At 40.4% G+C, this 23,047-nt stretch overlaps 2 protein-coding genes across 5 annotated transcripts; both read left to right on the top strand.

The window, feature by feature from the left end:
- Positions 1-328: 328 nt before the first annotated feature.
- nras (NRAS proto-oncogene, GTPase) lies at positions 329-8,921 on the top strand. Of its 3 annotated transcripts, none has more exons than XM_027009988.2 (5): positions 329-607; positions 4,613-4,742; positions 5,286-5,464; positions 5,744-5,900; positions 7,091-8,921. In XM_027009988.2, exons 2-5 carry the CDS (start codon positions 4,632-4,634, stop codon positions 7,208-7,210), a joined length of 567 nt encoding a protein of 188 aa, XP_026865789.1. In that variant the 5' UTR covers positions 329-607; positions 4,613-4,631; the 3' UTR covers positions 7,211-8,921. The 3 variants fall into 3 exon arrangements, with proteins under 3 accessions (XP_026865789.1, XP_026865788.1, XP_026865790.1); XM_027009987.2 differs by having other exon boundaries at positions 4,608-4,742; XM_027009989.2 differs by lacking the exon at positions 329-607 and adding an exon at positions 942-1,027 and having other exon boundaries at positions 4,608-4,742.
- Positions 8,922-9,122: 201 nt separating this feature from the next.
- ampd1 lies at positions 9,123-23,038 on the top strand. Of its 2 annotated transcripts, XM_027009993.2 has the most exons (17): positions 9,123-9,288; positions 11,472-11,483; positions 12,411-12,416; positions 13,775-13,937; positions 14,497-14,614; positions 15,037-15,202; positions 15,724-15,943; positions 16,317-16,446; positions 16,596-16,790; positions 17,885-18,016; positions 18,445-18,608; positions 20,290-20,416; positions 20,587-20,750; positions 21,207-21,327; positions 21,729-21,902; positions 22,200-22,310; positions 22,433-23,038. In XM_027009993.2, the coding sequence occupies exons 1-17, from the start codon at positions 9,273-9,275 to the stop codon at positions 22,586-22,588; spliced, it is 2,175 nt and encodes a 724-aa protein (XP_026865794.2). In that variant the 5' UTR covers positions 9,123-9,272; the 3' UTR covers positions 22,589-23,038. The 2 variants fall into 2 exon arrangements, with proteins under 2 accessions (XP_026865794.2, XP_026865795.2); XM_027009994.2 differs by lacking the exon at positions 11,472-11,483.
- Positions 23,039-23,047: the final 9 nt, after the last annotated feature.

Raw genomic sequence — 23,047 nt, 5'->3', positions numbered from 1 at the left:
CAGCACACTCTAAAGTGTATGAAGCACGATGAGGTAGGCACTGGGATATTTCTACCTCCTATCCATTCATCCATCCCAACGTACATGTTTGTTTGTTTATACTTAAGTCACGGATAGTTTATAGTGTTTAAATCTTTGTAGATTGCTTAACAACTTTTATTTGGAGTCCTAAAAAACTTGTTTTTTCTCATTGAGGGGTTTATATCTAACTCCGTTTTTTACTGTTTGTCCGATTCATTTTTCCCTCCAAACGAATAGATGGCGACCACAGCTGCAGCAATGAAGTGTCCAGGAGGCAGAAGTAGAATCGTCTAACAGGAAGTACAACCCTTGCGACTCGAGTTCTGCGGAAACCTGATCATCAAACTTTGACTTATTTAAAAAAAAAAAAGAAAAAGAAAAAAAAGAAAGTTAGGAGCAAACAAACTTATATTTTTCCCTCTTTCTGTAATTAGCGTCTCCAACATCGATATCGTTTTTGTTGCGTTACTTCAACAACGGTACCAACTATTGTTATCTCGCTCACCATGTACAAATAGCAACTAATTAGCATCGCCAGCTAATAAACTAGCCGGGAGTCGAGGAATTGTAAACTACCAGCTAAGTGGTGAGTTTCCCTGCTTACTCCCTGACATTGCTAGAGGTCTTAACATTTAATCCCTTCACGAAGCACGCCGTTACTCTAGCTAAAGTTGTTTGTGGATTGTTTCTTGCTACGAAATGAAGTTGGTGAGTGCAGAAACGTTAGCTAGCTAAGCTAATGCGGTTTATGAACTCCTTGACAACGAACTGACGTGGTTCTAACTGAATAGCTACCGCTGGCTTGCTCGCACGTTAGTTATTCTCTTTTGGATTTTGTCCTGGGCGTTGCTTAGTACACATAATATTCCCTATCCATCCACGTAGGTTTTGGAAGCGAGTGGCATTTTAAGTTCAGCCGAGACCTCGGGGTCCGATAACAGTAAGCCAACGCCATTTCAGGCTAACGCTACCAAGAGGTAGAAAAGGAGTGCCAGAACTGGACAAGGTTAGTCAGTTTAAGATTAAGGCTGGCTATCTCTGTTAAGGCAAGACAAACCACAGTCGTGATTATAAAAGCTAATTAGCTAGATGGCAACCTAAATGGCCAACTTAGCTAGTGTTAACTGTCTTACGGATTACTTAGTTAGCTAACGCTAGCGAGGTAAGCTTCCTTCAAGCAAAGGTAAAGTACAGACGCTCTTCGAGTAGATGTGAACAGACTCGTAGAAGACGCAGACATTTAGCTGACCAACTATCTTGGCTAACTATAAGATCAGAATCTCAAAGTCCACTTGTTTAGACGGGTTGGTATCGCTAACGAACTGTGTAATTTGTCGAAACAAGGAGCATAATTGTATGTAGCTAGTTACCAAAAATGACACCATTTGTTTCTCATATATTCTCACTCACACACACATATAGTTTAAATGCCTTCGCAAATGTGTTGTTTCATTTATGGTGAATTTTAAACAATTGACTGAATAAATTCAGTATAAATTGGGGTAAATACGTTTCGGGTTATCTTGGGCAAAATAAGTGTCGAGAGTCATGTTTTACGAATCGCTGGTAATTTTACCAAGGACAGATGGAGAACATTTTCTGTTGTTATCCATCAACCTCTACGAAATTCAAGAGAGACCCCTACTGGCCAATTATTATAGCAGTTCCCTGCATTATTTCTAATGTTCCACTAGCTATAGAACACATCGTAGTATGGGAGTTAAGATTACCGTGAATATGAGCTGTATATCATCGTAGAATAGAGTGAAGATCTTTGAGATAAACCAGTGAATAATGTTACCCGTTTCCTGGCCTATTAGGAAAAATATAGCTAGCTATAGAAGTCCAATCGATCCTGTTAATTACCTTAATGGTTTTTATACCAGAGTATATCTGATTGTCACAACCACCGATATAATAGTTAATGTAATTTCAGGAAAGGGGCAGCTTTAGCCTGTTGCCATATTCTAGTATCTTAAAGGGAAGTTCACAAATGAATGGTATTAATAATGTTAAAAGTAATGTAGGGAACTGCTATAAACATTTCCCAGTATGGTCTGTGTACTTGCAATGGAATACAAAAACTATGCAAGGGAATGCAGCTGTTTTTCAAGGAAACAATAAATTCATACTTTTCCCCAAACCCTTCTAAGGGCTCCATAGGTATCTGGTGCTTGAGTGCTTATCTGTTGTTGTTGTTGTTTTTTGTTTGTTAGGTTTTTTTTGTCTGATTCTTAGGCACCCTTGCAAACAATTTAAATTAGATGACCCTACAATGAGCATATGAATCTGCGGTTACTGTTTTGGTTTAAATAACATTCCACTACCAAGTGAATGCATTGCTAATACAAATTGTAATGTGAAATTTATAATAGTTTATAATGTTAGGCACAAATTCCAACAGACATTTGTATCTATATTTATTGTGCAATAAACTCATAAATAAGATCATTATTTAATTTAGTAAACCACTTGTAAACATGCCATTCTATGTCATGGGTCAAGTTATAGTACCTTGCAAATTTCCCCTAAACCAAACAGCAAATGAGTGAGTGACCATTCTCAAGAGCTTTGGTAATTACAATCAGTATCAGAAAGGTTGTTTCCTTAAATTCCACAACTCATATTTGCTTATTTAATTCTCAACAACTAAATTGCTTCCAACTGTGTTAATGCTAGACTGGACCCATGGAGTCAAACCAAGTTAATGTTTGTGAGGTTGATGCAGGGTGGCTTTCTTGTTAGTATGTTAAATTCTGAGTGCATGCTGTGGCTAATGAGTGAATTGTATAAGCCTTCCCCAACAGCTGTTCTTGTTTTGTTTAGATGAGGCCTGTGTGAGTGTGAAAAGTGATTTACCTCTTCCACCAAAGCAAATGCATCTCTCCATTACTAGAAGCTGACATTCAATTTGTAATAGCCTGGTTAGTCATACATATGTTGTTGTGGCCTAATTGGAATTAATACTGACTGCACATGTATTGTATTTTTATTTTATTTTTTTAATTATTAAAGTTAATTCAGAATGTGATTTTAATTTGCCATGCACAAACTAAATGGTGAAATTAATAATTAGGTTTATTCTGAGGGTTTATATAGTCTCTAAAATAAACACAATTCCCCTCAATCCAAGATCATATTATACTGTTCAGATCTGTATGGGGGTAATCCCATCAGATCTGGGTTAATCCCATCCCATCCCATATCCCTTCCCTCATCTAGTTTACTTGTTGTAATCGGAGAGGATATTTGACATTTAGATTGGCATTCTATGAATAGGCTAAAGTGATGCTAGTTATGGTGTCAGGGTCATCTTAGCTAGCACTGAGGTTCAGGGGTGCAAGCATTGCATAACTATTTCCAAGGGACAAAGCCCCAGTGGTGGTTGTCTTATGTTTGTTAATGTAAAATGTAACACTGTGTGTATACATATATACACATATTTGCATAGTACTATATATCTGCATATGTATATGTTTTTATGGTACTTTGTAAAAGTCTTAGGCCACCATTAGATTTGCTGTTTTAGCAATGGTGTAATGACCAAATATAATTATCAGTCTCCTTATCAAGATACAAACAGAAAATACAGGAAATGTGTACACAAAAATAAAAACCCCAGCAATTGTCAGAACAAAATGGCTTTTACAGGCAAAAGCAGTATTTAGTGTGATCCCCCATGGCACTAAGTACATCTTGAACTCTTGGGAAGACTGTCCTGAAGTTTTCTGAAGGCATCTTTTGCTGCCATTCCGTTTAGGTTTTGACAGAGCCAGGTTCTTGCTATTGCTCAAGTGTAAGAGGAGGTCACACTAACTACTTGCCACTGTCACCCATAGTAGATTTGTCAGACTTTTTATTTTTAATACTGCATGCACTTTTCCTGTATTTTCTGGTTGTATTCTAATAAACAAAACTTAAGAAATAATTATATATGGTCATTACACCATTGCTAAAACAACAAATTTAATCGTAGCCTAAGACTTTTCCGCAATGCTATGTATATACACAGTGTTTATGATGCAGCAACATTGTAGGCACTTTGTATAGGTGTAAGCCTACAGTTAGAGACTGTGGCTAAGCACAGTTCGTCTTGGTCACTTTCTAGGCCTTCATCAGTGGTCCTTTTCTGACCACATGACTGCTTTTGGCAGGATATTTTGGGATGTTGGAACACACTCAGCCTAGCAGTGATGCTCTCGTGCCGGTAACTTCGCATTAGTCTTGTGCCAGCTCACCGCCTATGTCCCTGCCGCTGTGTTGGTGTCACTAGTGTTGCATTTTCATTGCCCTTAAATATATGCTGTTAGTGAAGTTGATCTTTGATCAGCTAATGACTGTTGATTTAAAGGGGATAAGGGTAGCATATAATGCAGGATGAACTACATAGACATACCTGTATACCTACAAGGAAGGTCTAGTGTGCTTAGTGAGTGTGTGTTGTACCATGAAAGCCTAAATAGCGGCATATAGTATAATCTTTGACCACGTAAACACAACTTGACACTCATTGTCTCCTCTTTGTCTTTCTTGTGCGCTCTCTCTCTCTCCCCCTCCCCCCCCTTCTGTCTGCCCATTTTGTGCAGGCCAGGTGAGCCAGACGGAGCAGGATGACTGAGTATAAGTTGGTGGTTGTGGGGGCTGGTGGTGTGGGGAAGAGTGCACTCACCATACAGCTCATCCAGAATCACTTTGTGGATGAATATGACCCCACCATAGAGGTACAGGAGCTCAAGTAATGCCATGAAGCAGACATGCCCTGGAATCATATTTTACTGCAATATTAAACTACTGTTGAAATGCTAGTATTCTAAAAACAAGTTCTAGATAAGGTGTCTCAAAAGAATGGTTTAGTGTGTGCATGTTTTTCACAAGCTGTCATTAACCAGGGGCATTTGAAGACTGGGTCTGTCATATATAAATTTGGGGAATTTTTAAACAAATGTACACAGGTAACACAGCTAAACCAAGTTTTAAAGATAAAATCTCCCTGTTTTGGAGAGAAACTACATGCTAAAGATACATGCCTATATTAAAAAATTAGCTTACCAATGTGGTAAGTACCTCTATTGAATGCCAACAAAACACATGAGTGAAATCAGTGTTTGTCTCAAACAATGAACAAACTGATTGCATATATTAATGTATAAGTTGGAAACATGTTTGTACAGGTCTTTGGTGCACAGATGTTTGTTTTGACAAAATATAGTGTGGCCTCATTTTTCCCTAATACAAGTGCATTAAGTGGTGTAATGTTAATGCAGGACTCGTACAGGAAACAAGTGGTGATTGACGGGGAGACATGTCTCCTGGACATCCTGGACACGGCTGGACAGGAGGAGTACAGTGCCATGAGAGATCAGTACATGAGGACGGGCGAGGGCTTCCTCTGCGTCTTTGCCATCAACAACACCAAGTCCTTCGCTGATGTACATTTATATCGGTAGGCAAGATCAGAGTAATTGATATGGCTCAGTTTCAAGTTTGAAGGAGCAGATAGTAAGAGTTGTTTACACACACACAGATTAAGCTGTATGATGTGTAAGAAACATTAATTATTACCATATTTCTTTGCAGATTTTTGTGAATTAAACAAACTGCTTGGACAATTTGTGATCCCCAGTAACTTCAGAAGATTTAAAACCATTGTGCGAAATATTCTGTTAAATTTGTGTGTCTGGTTGGTTGGTTGGTTGTTTCCGTCTTCCTTCCCTCCTTGCAGCGAGCAGATCAAGCGAGTGAAAGACTCTGATGATGTTCCCATGGTGCTGGTTGGAAACAAATGTGATTTGGCCAGGACCGTCGACACCAAGCAGGCTCAGGAGCTGGCCAGGAGCTATGGCATAGAATTTGTAGAAACCTCAGCCAAGACCAGACAGGTAAACAAATAACATTTAAGGGAAGGATTATAAGACACATTTTATTTCATCATATGCAGTGCCTTGCATAAATATTCGCCTTCCTTGGAATGTTTTCACACTTTTATGTAAATTAGAATTTCATGAATATACAATAGTTCATAATGTGTGAGGAATATAGTTAGCAAAATTATTCACACAAACAAAACCCATTAAAAATTTCTTTCAGAAGTATCCCCCATTGCTCTGAAACAACCTCAATAAGTTTTGGTCTCATTTGAATGGAGTCCATGTGTGTGTAGTTAAATTGGCATGTGGTCTCACTATAAATACACCTTGTGATGGAAGCTACCGGAGTTTGAGAACAGACCTACACAACTATCATGAATACCAAGCAGCTATAGAAACATGTTGAGTATAAGATTATAGAAAAAATATTTATGTGGGTGTGTACACCATTAAATCCATTATTACGAAATAACAAGAATAGGGCACAATCACAACTGTCCATCAAAAGTCAGGGACCAATAAATTAAGGCAATAATTAGTGAAGCAACCAAGAGGCCGAAGGTTACTCTGAAGCTGCTGCAGGGATCTGCAGTTGAGATGAGAGAAGCTGTGCACAAGCCTCCTATTTCCAAACAGTCCACTAGGCCTTACGGAAGAGTGGCAAGAAGAAACCTTTTATTGACACCCATGTGAAATCACAGTTGGAGTTTGCCAAAAGGCATGTTGGAGGCTCTGGTTTGATGAGAACATTGAATGTTTTGGCCTTGTTGGAACACGCTATGTATGGAGCAAACCTAACACCCTGAGACCACAGGCCACACACTGAGGCACAGGGGAATGGTTTTCATCTGCAGGGACTGAGACCTCAATCTGTTTGAGAATCTATGGCATTAGTAACGGCAGTATTTGAAAGTCGTTCACAAATAATCTCCATTGATTGGTTCATTTCTTTGTGTAATTAGCCTTTGTGTCACAATAACAAATGTTTATATTCAAACTGAGAAATGTATGTTAGTCAAATGGGAAACAATCTTAAGTTAATTTTTATTCCATGTTGTAACCTAGCAAAATGTGAAAGTTCATGAAGGAGAGAATCTTTATGCCAAGCACTGTATCAAGATTTATTTTTTATTACTGATAAGAATGCATATCTCGTTCACCTCTCACCCATGAATATCCTTCTCTTCTGTTTTTCAACACAGGGAGTTGAGGATGCCTTTTACACCCTTGTCCGTGAGATCCGCCATCATCGCATGAAAAAACTCAACAGCAGGGAGGACAGGAAACAGGGTTGCCTTGGTGTCTCCTGTGAAGTCATGTGACCAGGACGTGCTTCAGTCTCCTGAGTTGCCACAGAAGCTCAATGGCCAGCAGCTGAATACTTTATGACCACTTGTGACCGAGAGCATTTAGGAGTGGTACAATCTTGCTTCAGCTTTCATTCATATAGCCTGGAATTGGCCTCGGTAGTGGAGCTTCTGACACGTGGCCCCCTGCTGGCTGAAAGGGAGTAATGCAACGCTGGTCTGCTCACTGTGTGGACTATAATGGAAACTGTGGTGGTTTGAGACGTTTGGCTCCACCACCGATCATGTTCACATATGTGCATTTATCTCGTTAGTAATTAAGTGCTGGGATCGTACATCCACCCTGTGTTTAAAATTTGATTGAACTTGACCTTAGTCTTTAGGTTCAGTGCTCAGGAATACTGTGAAGGCATATGTGCCTCTATGTGTCGTGTGGGTTAATTATTGTTGTTTTGTTTTGGCGAGGTGTTTTTTTTGGGGGGGGTGTCTTTTTTTTTGTTTGTTTGTTTTTTTTTTCCTCCCCTTTTTTTTTGGGGGGGGGGGCAGGGCAGGCAAAGTTACCAGACCCATTTTGCATCAGATTTTAATCTTCAGAAAACTGTTGCTTGTGCTGTATTAGCTCCTTTGTTAACCTAAAGCTTGATCCATGCGCTTTGCAGCATCTGTGGTGTTAACAGCAAGCAGGGAGCTTTGAAACAAGGCTGTTGCTTCAAGTGAGCAGTGACTGGTCTCCGGAGAGGACATGGCTCCTTCCAGAAGCTGCTGTTGAGCTGCTTTATGTGCCTTGCCCCTGCTTCGAGCCCATCACACAGCACTGTTAATGCCACAGACACTGGAACAACCAAGCATGCACACCTGTGCTTTTCTTTTAATACTTTTTTTTTTATTTTTATACTTGTATGCTTTGTAATTCCAAATGGTTTGTGTACAAAAAAAAGAGGTCAATCAAATTTCAGTTGGTGCGGAAAAGGTTTCACGTAGAGGAGAGATGGTTGTTGGTGCTCTGGTTAACCAATCAAATCGCAAATTTATATTCCTTTTGCTCGCTAAATTACATCTCTGGTTTCCTGATAAATTATGACTTTAGTATGTTGGGGCATAGCATTCGTTGGTGTTCAGATGGTTAGGATGAAGTTGGGATAGGATGGGGGCTAAGCTGTGTAATAGACTTAACTATCCTTATTGCTGCCATGATTGTTTTCTTACCAAAAAGAATGTCATTCATGGTGCCAAAACTAACTTGGTTTCTTCTCCCTACCCCCATCAGGAAGACTTTGGTTCTTTTTCTTATGTTTTGTTTTTATCATGATCTTGGCTTTAAATGACTTTCATCTAATCAGATTTGGAGACCTGAAAATGAACATCTGATATCAGAATAATGACCATTTAGTTTTATATGTAACAGGCATTTTATGTGCCACCATATTGCAGAGTTCCTTTACTAGTAAATTAATTGTAAACCACAATCACAGTTGAGATGTTTGTGTGAAAGTAAGTGAGAGAGCTGCACAATATGGATCAAAATGTTTGTATTATTTTGCTATGCATTATATTTAAACTGCTTTGCTTTGCTAAGCCCTTTGCCAGGGCCGGTTTCCTAGTCTTTGAATGCCTATGGCTAGACACAATACACATACAGACTTGCACAAAAAGTAGGCATTTGTGAGAGGGTTCATTTCCATTACAATATTAAGTATGATTTTAAAAATATAGTTTGTGCAATCTGTGCACGTATGTGTCAGAGCTTGTTCTTGGTCACACATTTACATGCGTTTTCCCAGTGACATCCTTACATAATGCCTCTGGCTCCCCTTCTCTCTTCCCCTACACACACCCCCTGGTGCTTATGGGCTGAAGCCGTGTGTTCGAACCTAAAATAGAGCATGGCGCCTCCCCAGCGCGTGTAGTATGGGAAGGCGTCTCGTAATACTGGGCAGTCAGTGTTTCATACTGTAGCTCGGGGCCGGGCAGCTGCACACTTCACCATTGCCGGCCTTTCGTCTGGGACGAGCCCTGCTCAGCCTGATCTAGCTTGACCACAGGGAGCGTGTGTAAGTGTCAGGGACACACTGCCAACATGCCTAAGGTTGCAGGTGAGTGGCTCACAACAGCACCCAGAACCCTTTCACAAGTAATGCGCGACATTGTTCAATGCATACACACGTCATCATTCGAGAGACTTAACACAGAACCTGACGTGACAGTGAGGTAATGCATGTGACGCTATTTGTTCAAGTGTTCAGCTACTTTAAGGACTTAACATCATTGAAAATCGTGAGTCGCTCTGGATAAGAGCATCTTCCAAATGTATAAAAATGTAAAAGTATTCCATATTCTTCACATTTCACAAACGGATAGTACTGGTTGTGTTACTGTAGCTATAAACATTTGACACCAAAGGACGAGTTTTCTCAAGGGAGCTTTTCTATCACACTATTTTTACACCACAAGCGTTTCAGTGACCTTGCAAGCCTTTAACACTCCACTTTGATTAGTTTGACGGGTCAAAATGCAGTCAACCATACAAATGTAAAACCAGTTTTTGTCTTTTACAGTTAAGTTTGATGTCCATTCAATTTCTGAAGTCTGTTCAGTGTCACTATGAACTGTCAAATCAGAATCATTTACCACATACATTATGCATCTTTTCCCTGAAACACTAAACGTAACTCAAATTTAACTCATATTTTTACAATAATCATATTTTAGTACTGGCTCCCATATTTCAGCAAGGAAGGTCCAGGATGAGAAAAAAAAACAGGCAGGCAAACGTACTGCCTTAATGCACAGTGATGCCGATTAGCTCCAAAGGATGGAGTGTGCTGACTGGCTGAGCTAACAGCAGCAGTATCAGTCCTGGGGAACACCCCAGCCCTGCAATACACCTGTCATCTTAATTCTTGACAAGTGAAAGAGAGAAGCCAAGATAAGGTTTCAGCACAGGCAGGCTGCTAGTCCTCCACTTTTAGGCATAGGCTACATGAAGCAAACCCCCCCCCCCCCCCCCCCCCCCCCCCGGACATGCTGTCGTGCAGCGTCTGCATGAGAAAGCACTGAGCTTGAAATGTCCTGCTTAGGCTTCAACTGCTCTGGTTACAGTCCCTGTGTGGGTGGTACTGGAATGCTGTAGGCCATGTGAATTAGGAGGTGAATGTGGCAACAGAGGAACTGGCATGTCTGGTTCTGCTTTACTGTACTACACCATTTGGTTGTTTTCTTGCCCTAAAACACCCAGTGTGAATCATCAGTTAGCTATGAAGCGTTCCATGCCTTGAGCTGGGTGTGATGGAGCAGTAAAGGTGCACAGCAACCTCAGCTCATTCCAGGTCAGCTTCTCTGAATGTGTAAAGAATGGAGGCATGAAACACCAAACGTTTACATATGAGATCAAATCATTTAAAGATAGTTACCATGCTAGACAGGAGAAGTGGAAAAGTAGCAGGGGCAGTTCAAGAAACTAGTCCACACACGTACGGGATGGGTGTGTCATACCAGTTACGTGCTGTCCCATAGTCAATCCTGCAAGTTTTACTCAATCTAAACTAATGACTCACCTGAAAATGCAAAACTCTAAAAATTAACCAAAGTCAGTAGGCTCCATTTCACCTTAGGCAAACCACATCATACTAATCCCTGCACACTACCATACCATAATCTCATGTCATTGCAGGATGTTTGGGTGAAATATTCCTTTCATGCTGCTTCCATTGCACCAAAATATTGTGTGCATAAACCTCTTCACTTAGGTCTACGTTATGTCTAAAAGTCTGCATAGATGTCTTTAATTAAATAGTTTCACAAGGTTACTCATTCCTGTCCTCATCGTAGTCCTACACTGACCAGAAGAAGAAGTTCGAGTTAAACTGTTGGTGTTGAGTACAGACTGCTGCGCGAACAAGACAAGATTTATTCCTGCTATACATCCCCAATTGCACGTCTGTTCTTCCTAATGTCCTTAATCTCTGCACAGTGATGTTGAGTGGTAACCCATGTTCTTTTTCACCTAGCGAGTTTCAGAATAAAATATTCAAAGCTTGAACCATGTTAGTGAATTGACAGTTCTAAACATTTCCGTGCAGTGATACTCGGTCCCAGGCATAATCCCTTCCTGAGCAGTACTGTTTAGTGTTTTCCCTGTTCTAATCCAGTGGAATTCTGTTTTTGAATGTATATACATGCCTTGGTAAACAGGGCCTTTCTCTTTTGTGACCTCTTTTTGTTTGCCTCTTCTACATGGTCCCTGTCCCTTGTCTGATGGGGACGTTAACTAACACAGCGGCGGGACAGCGTAAGTACTGGAGCGATTCCCAGGGAGGAATGAAATTGTGGGGGGAAAGCATGATACTTCCACTGTATCATGCAGTAAATCCCAACCCATGGGGTGCTGTGGAATGCAAATAAGGGTTAGTGTTGAGATGTTGAGAATGGACAGATGGTAACTGAGGTGTGGGGTATGTCCTGCACTGGACCCGTGTGTTTCCCATTTATTTGTTTATAGTTCACAAAACAAGGTTCACCCCAAATCATAGATGCATAATTTGTGCTGTTATGGTGGCACTTATTGTGGAGGGTGAACAGATAAATGGATAAATGGCTTCTTGTATGGGGTACCACAAAACTTTAGCAATGGGAAATCATCACCGGCTATCTGGAATTTTAGACAGACATCTGTTATTTCCCACATTTGAGGAATTTCCTTCCTATGCAGATATTAAAGAGCCACAAGGCCAGCCAGAATGGATCATGGATTCATGGATATGGGAATGAAATAAAGTATTCTTTATTCTTTCTCATTTTATAAATGCCCACACTGTAATTGTTTGCTGTTGGTCCCTTTAACACACCGATACTCAACCATGAAATGTGACTTAGGAAAGAGTTTTTTCATTACATAAAAAAAAAATTCTGCTTGTTTTATCCCAAATGAATATACATTCATTTGCCAAGTATATAAAGTTATACTTACTATATAATGACCTGAGATGCATGGATTCATTTAGCTGATCATCTGGAATTCAATTTGCATGAGGTTTTCATCTTGATTCAGTACCTAATTCAATATTTTGTGGAACTTTTCATTGCTGAACTTTTTTTGGAAAGCGGTAGTTCTGGGAAGGGCGGTCCTTCCCTCATATTAGTCTAATGACTTTCCTCCTTTTCTTTTCATCCCCCCGATGGATCCTGTTTGTTTGCTTCTGGGTAAACGTGTATTCAGATGCGAGTAAGTATGGATGACAGCCTTGCTCTGCCTCGCACTTGAGGGAGTCATTCGTGCTTTATGGATGCGCTTCATGGTGTCATGACACTGTGCAGATATAAAGGAATTTGCCCATCCAAATAAACATTTATTCATTTGTTCATTAACAGCAAACAGTCTGATGCATAAACAGATTTTGAAATAGTTGAATAACAAATGAATAAGTCACATAGCTTTGAAATACTTTGGGCTTAAATGTTTATCTGGAGTGCATGAGAATTTGATGCAGTTTATCTTGGGATGTAATGTAGGCTAAGCACAAACCTAAAAGTCTGAGAGGGTGGTGTAAACCTTTACATCTCAATTGGTAGTTTCAATATATTAGTCAGTCAACTGAGCATTAATGTTGGACCTGTGCCCTAAAAAGATTCAGAGACCATTATTTCTGTGCATGTATACAGCACTCCCAGTTCCAGACACCAGGAATCCTGATCCTCTAATTGTTCCCATAACCATAATCATCTTCCACACCTGATTTTCCTCTAATCACATCCTTTGTATATGTCCCTTTCCCTATCCTACACATTACACACCATTGCCAGTTACTCATCTACTGCAATTCTGTGTTTTTTTTTCTGATTGGTGTTCTCTGGTATTTTTGATCCCATTTATTGGTGTCTGACGTCTGTGTTAGTGAATTTTTTTTTCTTGTTTTTGCCCCAGATTTTTGTATCTCACATACGGTTTTTGAACTTTCTCTCTCATTTTTGCTCTGTTGGACTGCATTGTTTACTTCTGCCTGTACTGATCTGGTCTCCCTAGTTTTGATCTCTGTCACCTCCCTGACTCTGCCTTTTTGGATAACTCTGTGCTCTTTGTTATAAGCCTGCATATGTATCCTTACTCCTTGCCTCCATCCACTTCATTATTACATTGATGGATGATGGGTGTTCTTTACCAGCATTCAGTGCTCTGGCTTCAATGAGGAATCACAGTCTTTCTGCTTGCATATCAAAAACATGCCTTAAATGACATGTTTGTTAATGTATGATTATTAAAATAATCCAAAATTGTTATGGAAGGTAGGCTGATGCATGTTATGCACTATATCATTGTAAGTATTAGCATATCCAAATATCAAGCATATGCACTTGGATGGCATATATTTGGTGGCTTCTTTGGAACAGCAGTAAACTGTTGCATGAGAGGGCCTGTCCTCTTCTGTTGTTATTTTGTCTTTCATTGGTTTGGAGAACAATATTCTCATCAACATTCATCTATTTATCTCACCTGAATTGACCACACTGAGCATACATCTATGAGCGTCAGGTGCTGTAACACAAAAATAATGACTATAAAATAATGAATGCATGTGTCATCAGAAACGGATGCTCACATGCGGGCATTCGCTGAAAAGGTGTTTGCCTCTGAGACCAAGGATGAAGATGTCCGTGAGGAGATCTCCATGTTTGATGTGGCTGACTGCCCTATTCTTCACCAGGAGCTAGCACATCACATAGCCACTGCTGATGATACAGAGCGACGGTGAGGATAACTTAAAATATTTAACAGCAATCTAACATACCTTCATGATGATGTGTGATGAGAATGTCTGTCTTGTACCTTTTCTGCTATTGGACAATCTTGGAATTTAATCATTTGGCTAAATGACAATCCGACTTTCTTGAATTTCACCTCAGATATCTGCTAAACTTGTTATGATGTACTGAACACAAGATTTCAGTCTTATGAAACTAACACAGAAATTTTTTAAATGTTTATGGGCAAATGGGCAAAAGAAGAATAAATGCTCACCAGATATTTTATTAGCAACACCTAATTTTTGATCTCTAACCCAACCAACTTTGAACACAGCAGTGATGTTAAAGCCCATTATTTTGAGAGTATTAGGAAGCATATGAAAACAGATGGGCTACAGTCTATAAGTGTATACCAGTCTTTATTTTTCTTAATGGTGAATATAACCTACCAGGGCCTGTTATGCAACCATGCTAATTGCTGCTACAAGCTTCCATTCATTGTTAGCAGCCATAGAGACTTCCGTCAAAGTGCTCCTTAATGCTGAATACATCCTGTCTCCCAGCAAGAAGCATATTATGCATTCCCAAGAGGTTCTTGTTCCTCTGCTGGAAGAGAAGCCAACGTATTTGGAGGTGCCTCACTTCCAGAGGGTGGCCATCACAGGAGATTATGCAGCTGGGGTAAGTTTACATCTGTTAAATCCCCCATGATGTAATCAAGCCCTGTATTATGCAAGACCACAGGTTTGACATGACTGTGAAATATGCGTCTGTGACCCATTTGCAGGTCATCAAACAGTGCAGTCCCTCCAGAACAGGAATAGATTTGCAGGGCAAGAACATGCATTGAGAAGGCCGCTAGGCCAGCCCTGTACTGGGTTTCAGAAACCTAGCTGAGACATTTAAAGCTAAGACAGCTAGGCACAAGTGCGACATCAGATGCAGCTACAATGAACATTTGCCAAAATCAAAACTGCTTATGTTAAGCCCTGAAGCATTTTGATTAGTCATCGGTTTTGGTTTCACATTAAATTCGTTTCACATTAAAATCTACCTATGTTAAGCCCTGAAACACTTTCATAGGTTGTGTTTTTCATTCCCAGGTGACCATGGATGACTTTGAGCTTGCCTGCAAGGGTCTGTACCGTGCATTGGCCATAAGAGAGAAGTACATGAGGCTGGCCTTCCAGAGGTTCCCCAACACTGCGTCTGAGTTCCTACGCAACATTGAGGGAGAGAAGTGGAAGCCAGAGAATCAGATTCAGCCAGGTGATCAAGCAAAAAAAGGCAGTTTAACAGTTCTCCTCACACTTATAAACAGACCAATGTAGAGTTGAGAATTCCTTTAACTCACGTAATATGGTGCAATTTTCTCCTGATTAGAAGAATGTTCACTTTATTACAGGCACGTATTTATGCTGCAGGGGTGCCCAAGCCCAATATTGGAGGTCTACTGCCCTATAGAATTCAGTTCCAACAATAATCTAACATACAAGTTGATCAAAGCCTTCAATAGCACCTTAATATTAGAGCCAGGTGTATTAGATTAGGCTCACAACTAAAATCTGCAGGACAGTAGATCTCCAGGACTGGACTTCACCACCCCAGATGTGACGCAGTGTTCAGGTGAACTTCAGTATTTTTCTGAGGAGTCTTTGTGTGCACACAGAGATCAAGTAATTCAGTTACCAGATTCACGCCCCTGTGATTTCCACTCAATAAAACAGATAGAGTGAGAGTATAATGGCCTGTGTTTTGTGTGTGTGTGTGTGTGTGGGGGGGGGGGGCAGTCTTCACTTCCCCTCCTGAACCAGGAGAAGATCCCTTCAACACCAAGACTCTGCCCCCCAACCCTGGCTACGTGGCCCGCATGCATGAGGGCGTCGTCTGCATCTACAAAGACGCAGCAGCTGCAGATAAGAACCAGCCACTGAACCTGCCCGCTCCTGACTACGCAACCTTCATCGATGACATGAACTTCCTTATTGCCCTCATTGCACAGGGCCCGACGTGAGTTTTCCACACGTGTTGTTAGATTCTCCTCATACACAAACCAAAGGCTATCAGAACCCTGATTGGATTGATAAGTCAGAACTGGCAGTTGATTCAAGATAACTTAGAATTGAGGGTTGGTTCAAAATAACTCAGAATCGAGGTGATGATTCATGAAACCACAGTTTTTTTTGCTCCTGAGGGTTTAGAGGGACAAACCTTTTTGCAGAGCTTTCACTCAACATTTACTTTACTAACAATGCAAAGTAAGTGTACTGTCTCTAATTGAAAATATACTAAACAACACACACACAAAAATTCATTGTATATGGGCTGCCTGTTTTAACGGGTTGAGTGTGTTTATCTGCATGTTTCGGATTGGTCTCTTCAGAAAGACATACACCCACCGTCGTCTGAAGTTCCTCATGTCCAAGTTCAACGTGCATGAGATGCTGAATGAGATGGAGGAGATGAAAGAGCTGAAGAATAACCCCCACAGGGACTTCTACAACTGTAGGAAGGTACTGATCACAGCGCATGCATCCAAAAAGAGATTAACGGAACTGATCCCCGCTCTTGTTTGCTAGCCGTTTCTGGCGTATTTGTCCAACATGTACGGTGTTTTTTTGTTGTTGTTGTTCTTGCTCTTATTCTTTGCACTTGTCTGTAGGTTGACACTCACATTCATGCTGCTGCCTGCATGAACCAGAAACACCTGCTGCGCTTCATTAAGAGGTCGTACCGCGTGGACGCCAATAGAGTGGTGTACAGCATGAAAGGCAAAGAAATGACCATGAAAGAGCTCTTTGAGTCACTCAAGCTGCACCCTTATGACCTGACCGTGGATTCACTGGATGTGCATGCCGTAGGTGTCACTCTCACAACAACACGAACTGACACTGAAAACCCAAAATAGCAACCCACACTATATGTGCAAAAATGATGTGGACACAAGACCATCCCTCCTATATATGCTCCTTTCGTGTTCAACGTCAAATCTGTTGGCATTAATAAGGAGTTTACATTATCCTTCACTTGAACCAAGGTACCTGATCCAAGCACTGAAACAGCTGCAGGCCATTATTCCTCTGCCATTAAACTTTATTGTTGGCACTGTACTTGCCAGTAGGTAGCATTCTCTTGGCATTTGCCCAGCATAGATTCTCCATCAGACTGCCAGTTAGTGGAGCATGATTCATGCCTCCAGAGAACACTTTTCCATTGCTCCAGTGTCAAGTGGCAGTGTACTTTACACCACTCCAGCCAACACTTGGCATTGTGCATAGTGGTATTAGGCTTGTGTGCAGCTGCTCAGCCATGGAAACCCATTTCAAGAAGCCTATGTTGCACAGTTCTTGTGCTTCCAGAGGCAGTTTGAAACTTTGTAGAGCATGGCGCAACAGAGGATAGGCGATTTTTATGTGCTATGCACTTCAGCACTCAACACCCTGCTCTGTGAATGTGTGTTGAATACCACTTCATGACTGAGCAGTTATTGCTCCTAAATACTTCTATTTCACAATAATAACACTTACAATTCAAGGTTGAGTATTCATAATAATAACACTTATAGTTCAGGGTTGACCAGGGGAGACCTAGTGGTGCCTAAATTTCATGAACTGACTTGTGGCAATGGTGCCATCTTATGACAGTGCCATGTTTAAAATATCCAAGTCATACCAATTCTATTGACAGTTTTTGAGGTTGCATAGCTACATGTTTAATTTTATGATCCTGTTAGCAATTTATGTGCCTGGAACACCTACCTTAATAATTAGGAGGGGTGTCCACAAATATTTGGCCATGGAGTGTATCTGATCTTGAGGTGGTATTAAGGGATTTATGCCTGTTGTGAGAACTTTAGAGGTAAACAGTAATGTATCAGTCTTTGTGAGAGCTTACACATGGTTATATCAACATCACCAACCTTTGATCTGTTATTGAATCCTGGTCCTGTAGGGCAGACAAACCTTCCAGCGCTTTGATAAGTTCAATGCCAAGTACAACCCTGTGGGTGCCAGTGAGCTCCGTGACCTTTATCTGAAGACTGAGAATCACATTGGAGGAGAATACTTTGCCACCATCATCAAGGTAAGGAGTAGAAGGTACACATAATGGATGATATGGCGAAGTCACTGGGAACATGCTCTTGGTTAAAAAAAAGCTTGTCCTGCTGTGAGGCGATGACATGAACCCTTGATGAGGGGCTGGGCTGTAACCCCAAATGAGGAGCACATATGTGAGGGTTACATAAGATGTGTAAAACAGTGGCAAGGCAGTGTGAAGAAATCTGTCGTTTAGGAGCGTATATGTATATTCTGGCTTCCATGCAAATTGGTTATATGTTCTGGTGGTCATAGCACATTTTTGCTACCTCAAATCCCTGGTTTTGGGGTTTGGTGTGGTAAGTGGTTACTGCTCTCTGACTTTTCTACCATTAGTGATTTTACCATTAGTACCTTTTGCCTTAATCACGTTAATCAAAGAGCAACTAATCAACCCGGATATTTATGACTCAGGAAGTGGCTGGTGACCTGGAGGATGCCAAGTACCAGTATGCTGAACCTCGTCTGTCCATTTATGGGTGCAATTCCAATGAATGGACAAAGCTGTCCAGCTGGTTCAACAAACACAGGGTATTTTCTGCCAACCTCAAGTGGATGATTCAAGTACCCAGAATCTAGTATGTTTGTTGTCATTGTTTGCTGTTGCTGTTGGAAATTTCAATTTATTTTCATGCATGTCAACAACACAGGGTTTTGCTGCAATTCTCTTATACTAGAACTTGTATGTTTCCATAACCTGATCATTTGGCCCTTCTCATTAAACCTTTGCAGAAGATTTTTTAATGTCCTTAGTCAATGTGGTAGAGCTTTATCAATTGCCAGTTTGAGTCCGTAACATATATGGAATATTTATTCTTTGTGGCAATAAGGAATGTAGTATATATAATGATTGAAATCACACAATCAGTTTTAACCAATCAATTTATTAAAAGCACCTTCTTTTTGCTTACACTCAGAGAACACTTTATTAGGTGCCTAATTAAATCTAATAATGGTCTTTAATAAATGTACTATTATAGACTCCATCACACCTTTGTACACAGTGGCATCCTGCCAATAAAACTACATCCCCTCCACAGTCATTGAGTCACTGCCAGGTCGTGAATCCCTTTTTGGATATGTAGGCAATTAACAGGCTTGAAGAGATCTAAATCCTTTGGTATTATTCATCCAGTGATTATACTGTTATATATGTGTAGGCCAGAAGTTCTCAGTTCAGTCCTCTGGGCCTCCAGACAGACCAGTCAGGATTTTGTTCAGCTCCTGCTTAGCCAGGTAATCAAGCACTCAGCCTTTGATTCCCTCCTGTTTGAGGAGCTGGAACAGAAGAAGAAAGTAGGGGACCTGGTGTTGATAAATCACCAGAGATCCTGGAATTCCCACCCAGTAGGATATTCTGCAGCCATATTGGAATCCAGTAGGACTTGTAGATTCATACTCCTGCTAGTAGAGGAGTGATAAAAAATAATCTCGCTTATTCAGCTTTAGGTCATGGGATGCCATCCTGTTAATGTCTGCAAGACATGACATGCCAAAATAAGACTTAATCTTGAACAACTTGAAGGTTGTGGCATGTAACTTGTATATTATCAGTATAACCATGGTAGGAGAAGCTGTATGAAGACATTGCATCACTTAGACACTTAGAGGAAAATTGTAGAGGACCAAGCACTGAGTTCTGTGTGACACCAGTGGAAAGAGCCCATGGAACAGATATTGATCCTTTCGTGGTACCCAATATTACCATCAGTTCCATGTAGAACACAAATCAAAGCCGTTCTATGCCAATGATTCCAATGCTGGCAGGGATTTTAATTGTAGATTTGATCAACCATTCCAAAGGTTTCAGAGAGGTAAACTGAAGAAGAGAGTGACCATAGGAGTGACAAAGTGGCATGAGAGTTTATGTTATACTGGTGTGAGTATATCTGGCATAGTAGTGATGCTAAAGTTTTTACACATTTCAGATCTGCATTGAGAGTGGTCCATACACAACACCAGTCATGTGGTGATTAGGTGATCTTTGGTTATATGATGGCTAACATTTATTGTGTATAACAGATGGCCTACAGTATTACATGTTTAACCTAAAGCTTTTTCCCCAAGTGGCTTCTGAAATTAATGTAGACTATATAAAATGTGCATACCTTGTTTTGACCTATAGTTTCTGAGCCACAAACATCTCCTACTATCAATTACCCATACATAATATATTGTGCAGTCTCATGCATTGTAAGGAGTCATTCTGATTTTTTAAATTTTATTTGTTTGTTTGTTTGTTTGTTTTTGCTTATTTAGTGACATTTTCAGAGCAAGGAACTTTGTACCACACTTTGGAAAGATGCTGGAGAATATATTTCTCCCCGTTTTCCAGGCCACCATTGACCCTCAATCCAACCCTGAGCTGGCCGTCTTCCTGAAACATGTAAGTGATGGGTAGCCTAAAACCAGTCCAAAGATGCATTTCGGATATTTTTGAATATAGAAGAAAACTGTCCAGCAGTGGTTAATTTATCATGTTATCTATTATTTAATCTGCTCATCTGTCTGTCTATCTTTGTGCATCCATCCAACTTTTTCTCATCCTATCCACAGGTCACAGGTTTTGACAGTGTTGATGATGAATCTAAACACAGTGGTCACATGTTCTCCACCAAGAGCCCTAAGCCAGATGAGTGGGACATTGTGAAGAACCCATCTTACACTTACTACATCTACTACATGTATGCCAACATCGCGGTGCTCAACCAACTGCGCAGGTGAGTAGTGGGGGAAATTATATCTTACTGTACTTGTCTTCTAATTTATCAAGTATAAACAGAGACCCAAGTCCATTGGTGCTATTCATCCAGTGATTATACTGTGATATTTGTATAGACCAGAAGTTCACAGTTCAGTACTCTGAGCCTCCAGATAGACCAGTGAGGTTTTTCAGCTCAGCCTTAGATTACCTTATTTGACTGTATGAGGAGTTGGAACATAAGTAAACCCAAGATTAGACACAAAATATGGTGTTGATAAGTCAGCAGAGATCTTGGACTTCTCATCCGATCTGATTCAATTTATCCCCAGATTATTAACTTCCTTGTTAGCTGGATAGTTCTGTCCTAAATGGTGCAGATTAAAATTCCATTTATTTGGAAGTTCTTCTTTTTTTAGTGCAGGTCTTGAGATTTCTCAATTTGAGCTATATATGCTTCTTTCTATTTTTATAGGGAGAGAGGCTTGAACACATTCCTGTTCAGGCCTCACTGTGGGGAGGCCGGAGCTGTCACTCATTTGCTAGCCTGCTTTATGACTGCCGACAACATCTCTCATGGTCTCAACCTCAAGAAGGTTGGTTTGTTATCTACCCATACCAGCAGTGGCTGCCCCTACAATCTCAGACCTTCTGAGAACTGATCAGAAGGAAGGCAGAAGAAGACAGTATCAGTGATAAATGGCATGTGTTTTAGGCATAGTCAGACAATAACACACATATGTAGACTATTAAAAAAGTAATATTGTAGATTCTAAATTCTTTTAGTCAAAGAGTATGCCATCAGGTAGCAAAAAAAGAATAAATATGTTATAAAGACTAAGTTTGGTGTAGTCCTGTACATATGCCTAAACTAACTCTCATTCAGTATTATACTCTTAAAACAACAACACAAAAAACACTGCAGATCCTACATCCACGAACACGATCAACCGTGTTTGTAATTAGTGTGTCCTATTTCCCTCCCTGTATGACACAGAGCCCAGTCCTGCAGTATCTGTACTTCCTGGCCCAGATTCCAATTGCCATGTCTCCCCTCAGCAACAACAGCCTGTTCCTGGAGTACAACAAGAACCCACTTTTGGAGTTCCACAAGAAGGGTCTGGTAGTGTCTTTGTCCACTGATGACCCCATGCAGTTCCACTACACCAAGGTATAGTTGGTATTTTGTGATTATGCACACGTCATCCACACCCACAGCAATCATGAGGAGTGACTGTTAAAAGCATACCAAGCACACACTTTCAGTATTTTGATGAAGTAATAATTAAATTGAAGATACTGGCTAGAGATAGTGACGGCATTGGGTGTCGTGTCAAATTGGCTAAAATCAGTTTTGTGCGTAAAATCAGATTTGAGGATTGCAACCCATGGTCTAAAAATGGCCTGGACAAACCTTACACCATAGCTAGGCTAACATCTGTTCTTCATTCATTCACTCTGTGTGCAGGAGCCACTGATGGAGGAGTACGCCATCGCAGCTCAAGTGTTCAAACTCAGCACCTGCGATATGTGTGAAATCGCTAAGAACAGTGTCCTGCAGAGTGGCCTGTCGCATGAGGTATGACAACCCATCTTTACTCACAGTTTATTATGGCATATGCACTAGCCGTCTAACTAGCCCAACATCTGCTACTGTCATCACTACTGTATGAGATCCATGTGTTTTTTTTCTCCCAAAAGGAGAAGGTCCACTTCCTGGGGACAAATTACCTGAAGGAGGGCCCGGAAGGAAATGATATTCGCAAGACAAATGTGGCTCAGATCCGTATGGCCTATCGCTATGAAACTCTTTGTTATGAGTTCAGTCTCATTAAGGAAGGTGTAAAGGGTGACTAAAAGGCTCTATTTTGTCTGTTTCTCTCTCTCTCTCACACACACACACACACACACACACACACACACACACACACACACACACACACACGCCAGAGAGACAGTCGTCCTAAAATAACCTTAAACGTTACACCCATTAATTTTTTCATGTCTTAAAAATATATATTTAATGCAATAATAATACATTTGCTGAATTGGAATTTGTTATTAAATGTCATAAAAGAGGTGCAATAGTTGCATCTAGTGTTTACTGTTACATTATATAAAGCATAAGCAAATATATAACAAAACATAATCAAATATACAGAACTGAGGCCCTTAAAGTGATGATTACCCACCCAATTATTGTCATATGGAATGAATTCCACGAGACTAATGTTTCAGATAATGTTCTGAATTACATATATCAAATAAGCCTTCAATAGATGAATAAACTATTGTGTGGTGAAGCTACTTAAGTCT

This window comes from Electrophorus electricus, chromosome 23 (assembly GCF_013358815.1).
Source record: "Electrophorus electricus isolate fEleEle1 chromosome 23, fEleEle1.pri, whole genome shotgun sequence".
NCBI lineage: Eukaryota > Metazoa > Chordata > Actinopteri > Gymnotiformes > Gymnotidae > Electrophorus > Electrophorus electricus.
This window is presented reverse-complemented; position numbering and strand designations above follow the sequence as displayed.

Bases quoted from the DNA above. Each gene is read 5' to 3' on its own strand.
- nras (XM_027009988.2), top strand. From the start codon at position 4,632: ATGACTGAGTATAAGTTGGTGGTTGTGGGGGCTGGTGGTGTGGGGAAG. The intron at 5,465-5,743 runs GTAGGCAAGATC...CCCTCCTTGCAG, and splicing joins GCTGATGTACATTTATATCG to CGAGCAGATCAAGCGAGTGA. The intron at 5,901-7,090 runs GTAAACAAATAA...TTTTCAACACAG, and splicing joins CCTCAGCCAAGACCAGACAG to GGAGTTGAGGATGCCTTTTA.
- ampd1 (XM_027009993.2), top strand. The intron at 14,615-15,036 runs GTAAGTTTACAT...TTTCATTCCCAG, and splicing joins CAGGAGATTATGCAGCTGGG to GTGACCATGGATGACTTTGA. The intron at 18,609-20,289 runs GTATGTTTGTTG...TTGCTTATTTAG, and splicing joins ATTCAAGTACCCAGAATCTA to TGACATTTTCAGAGCAAGGA.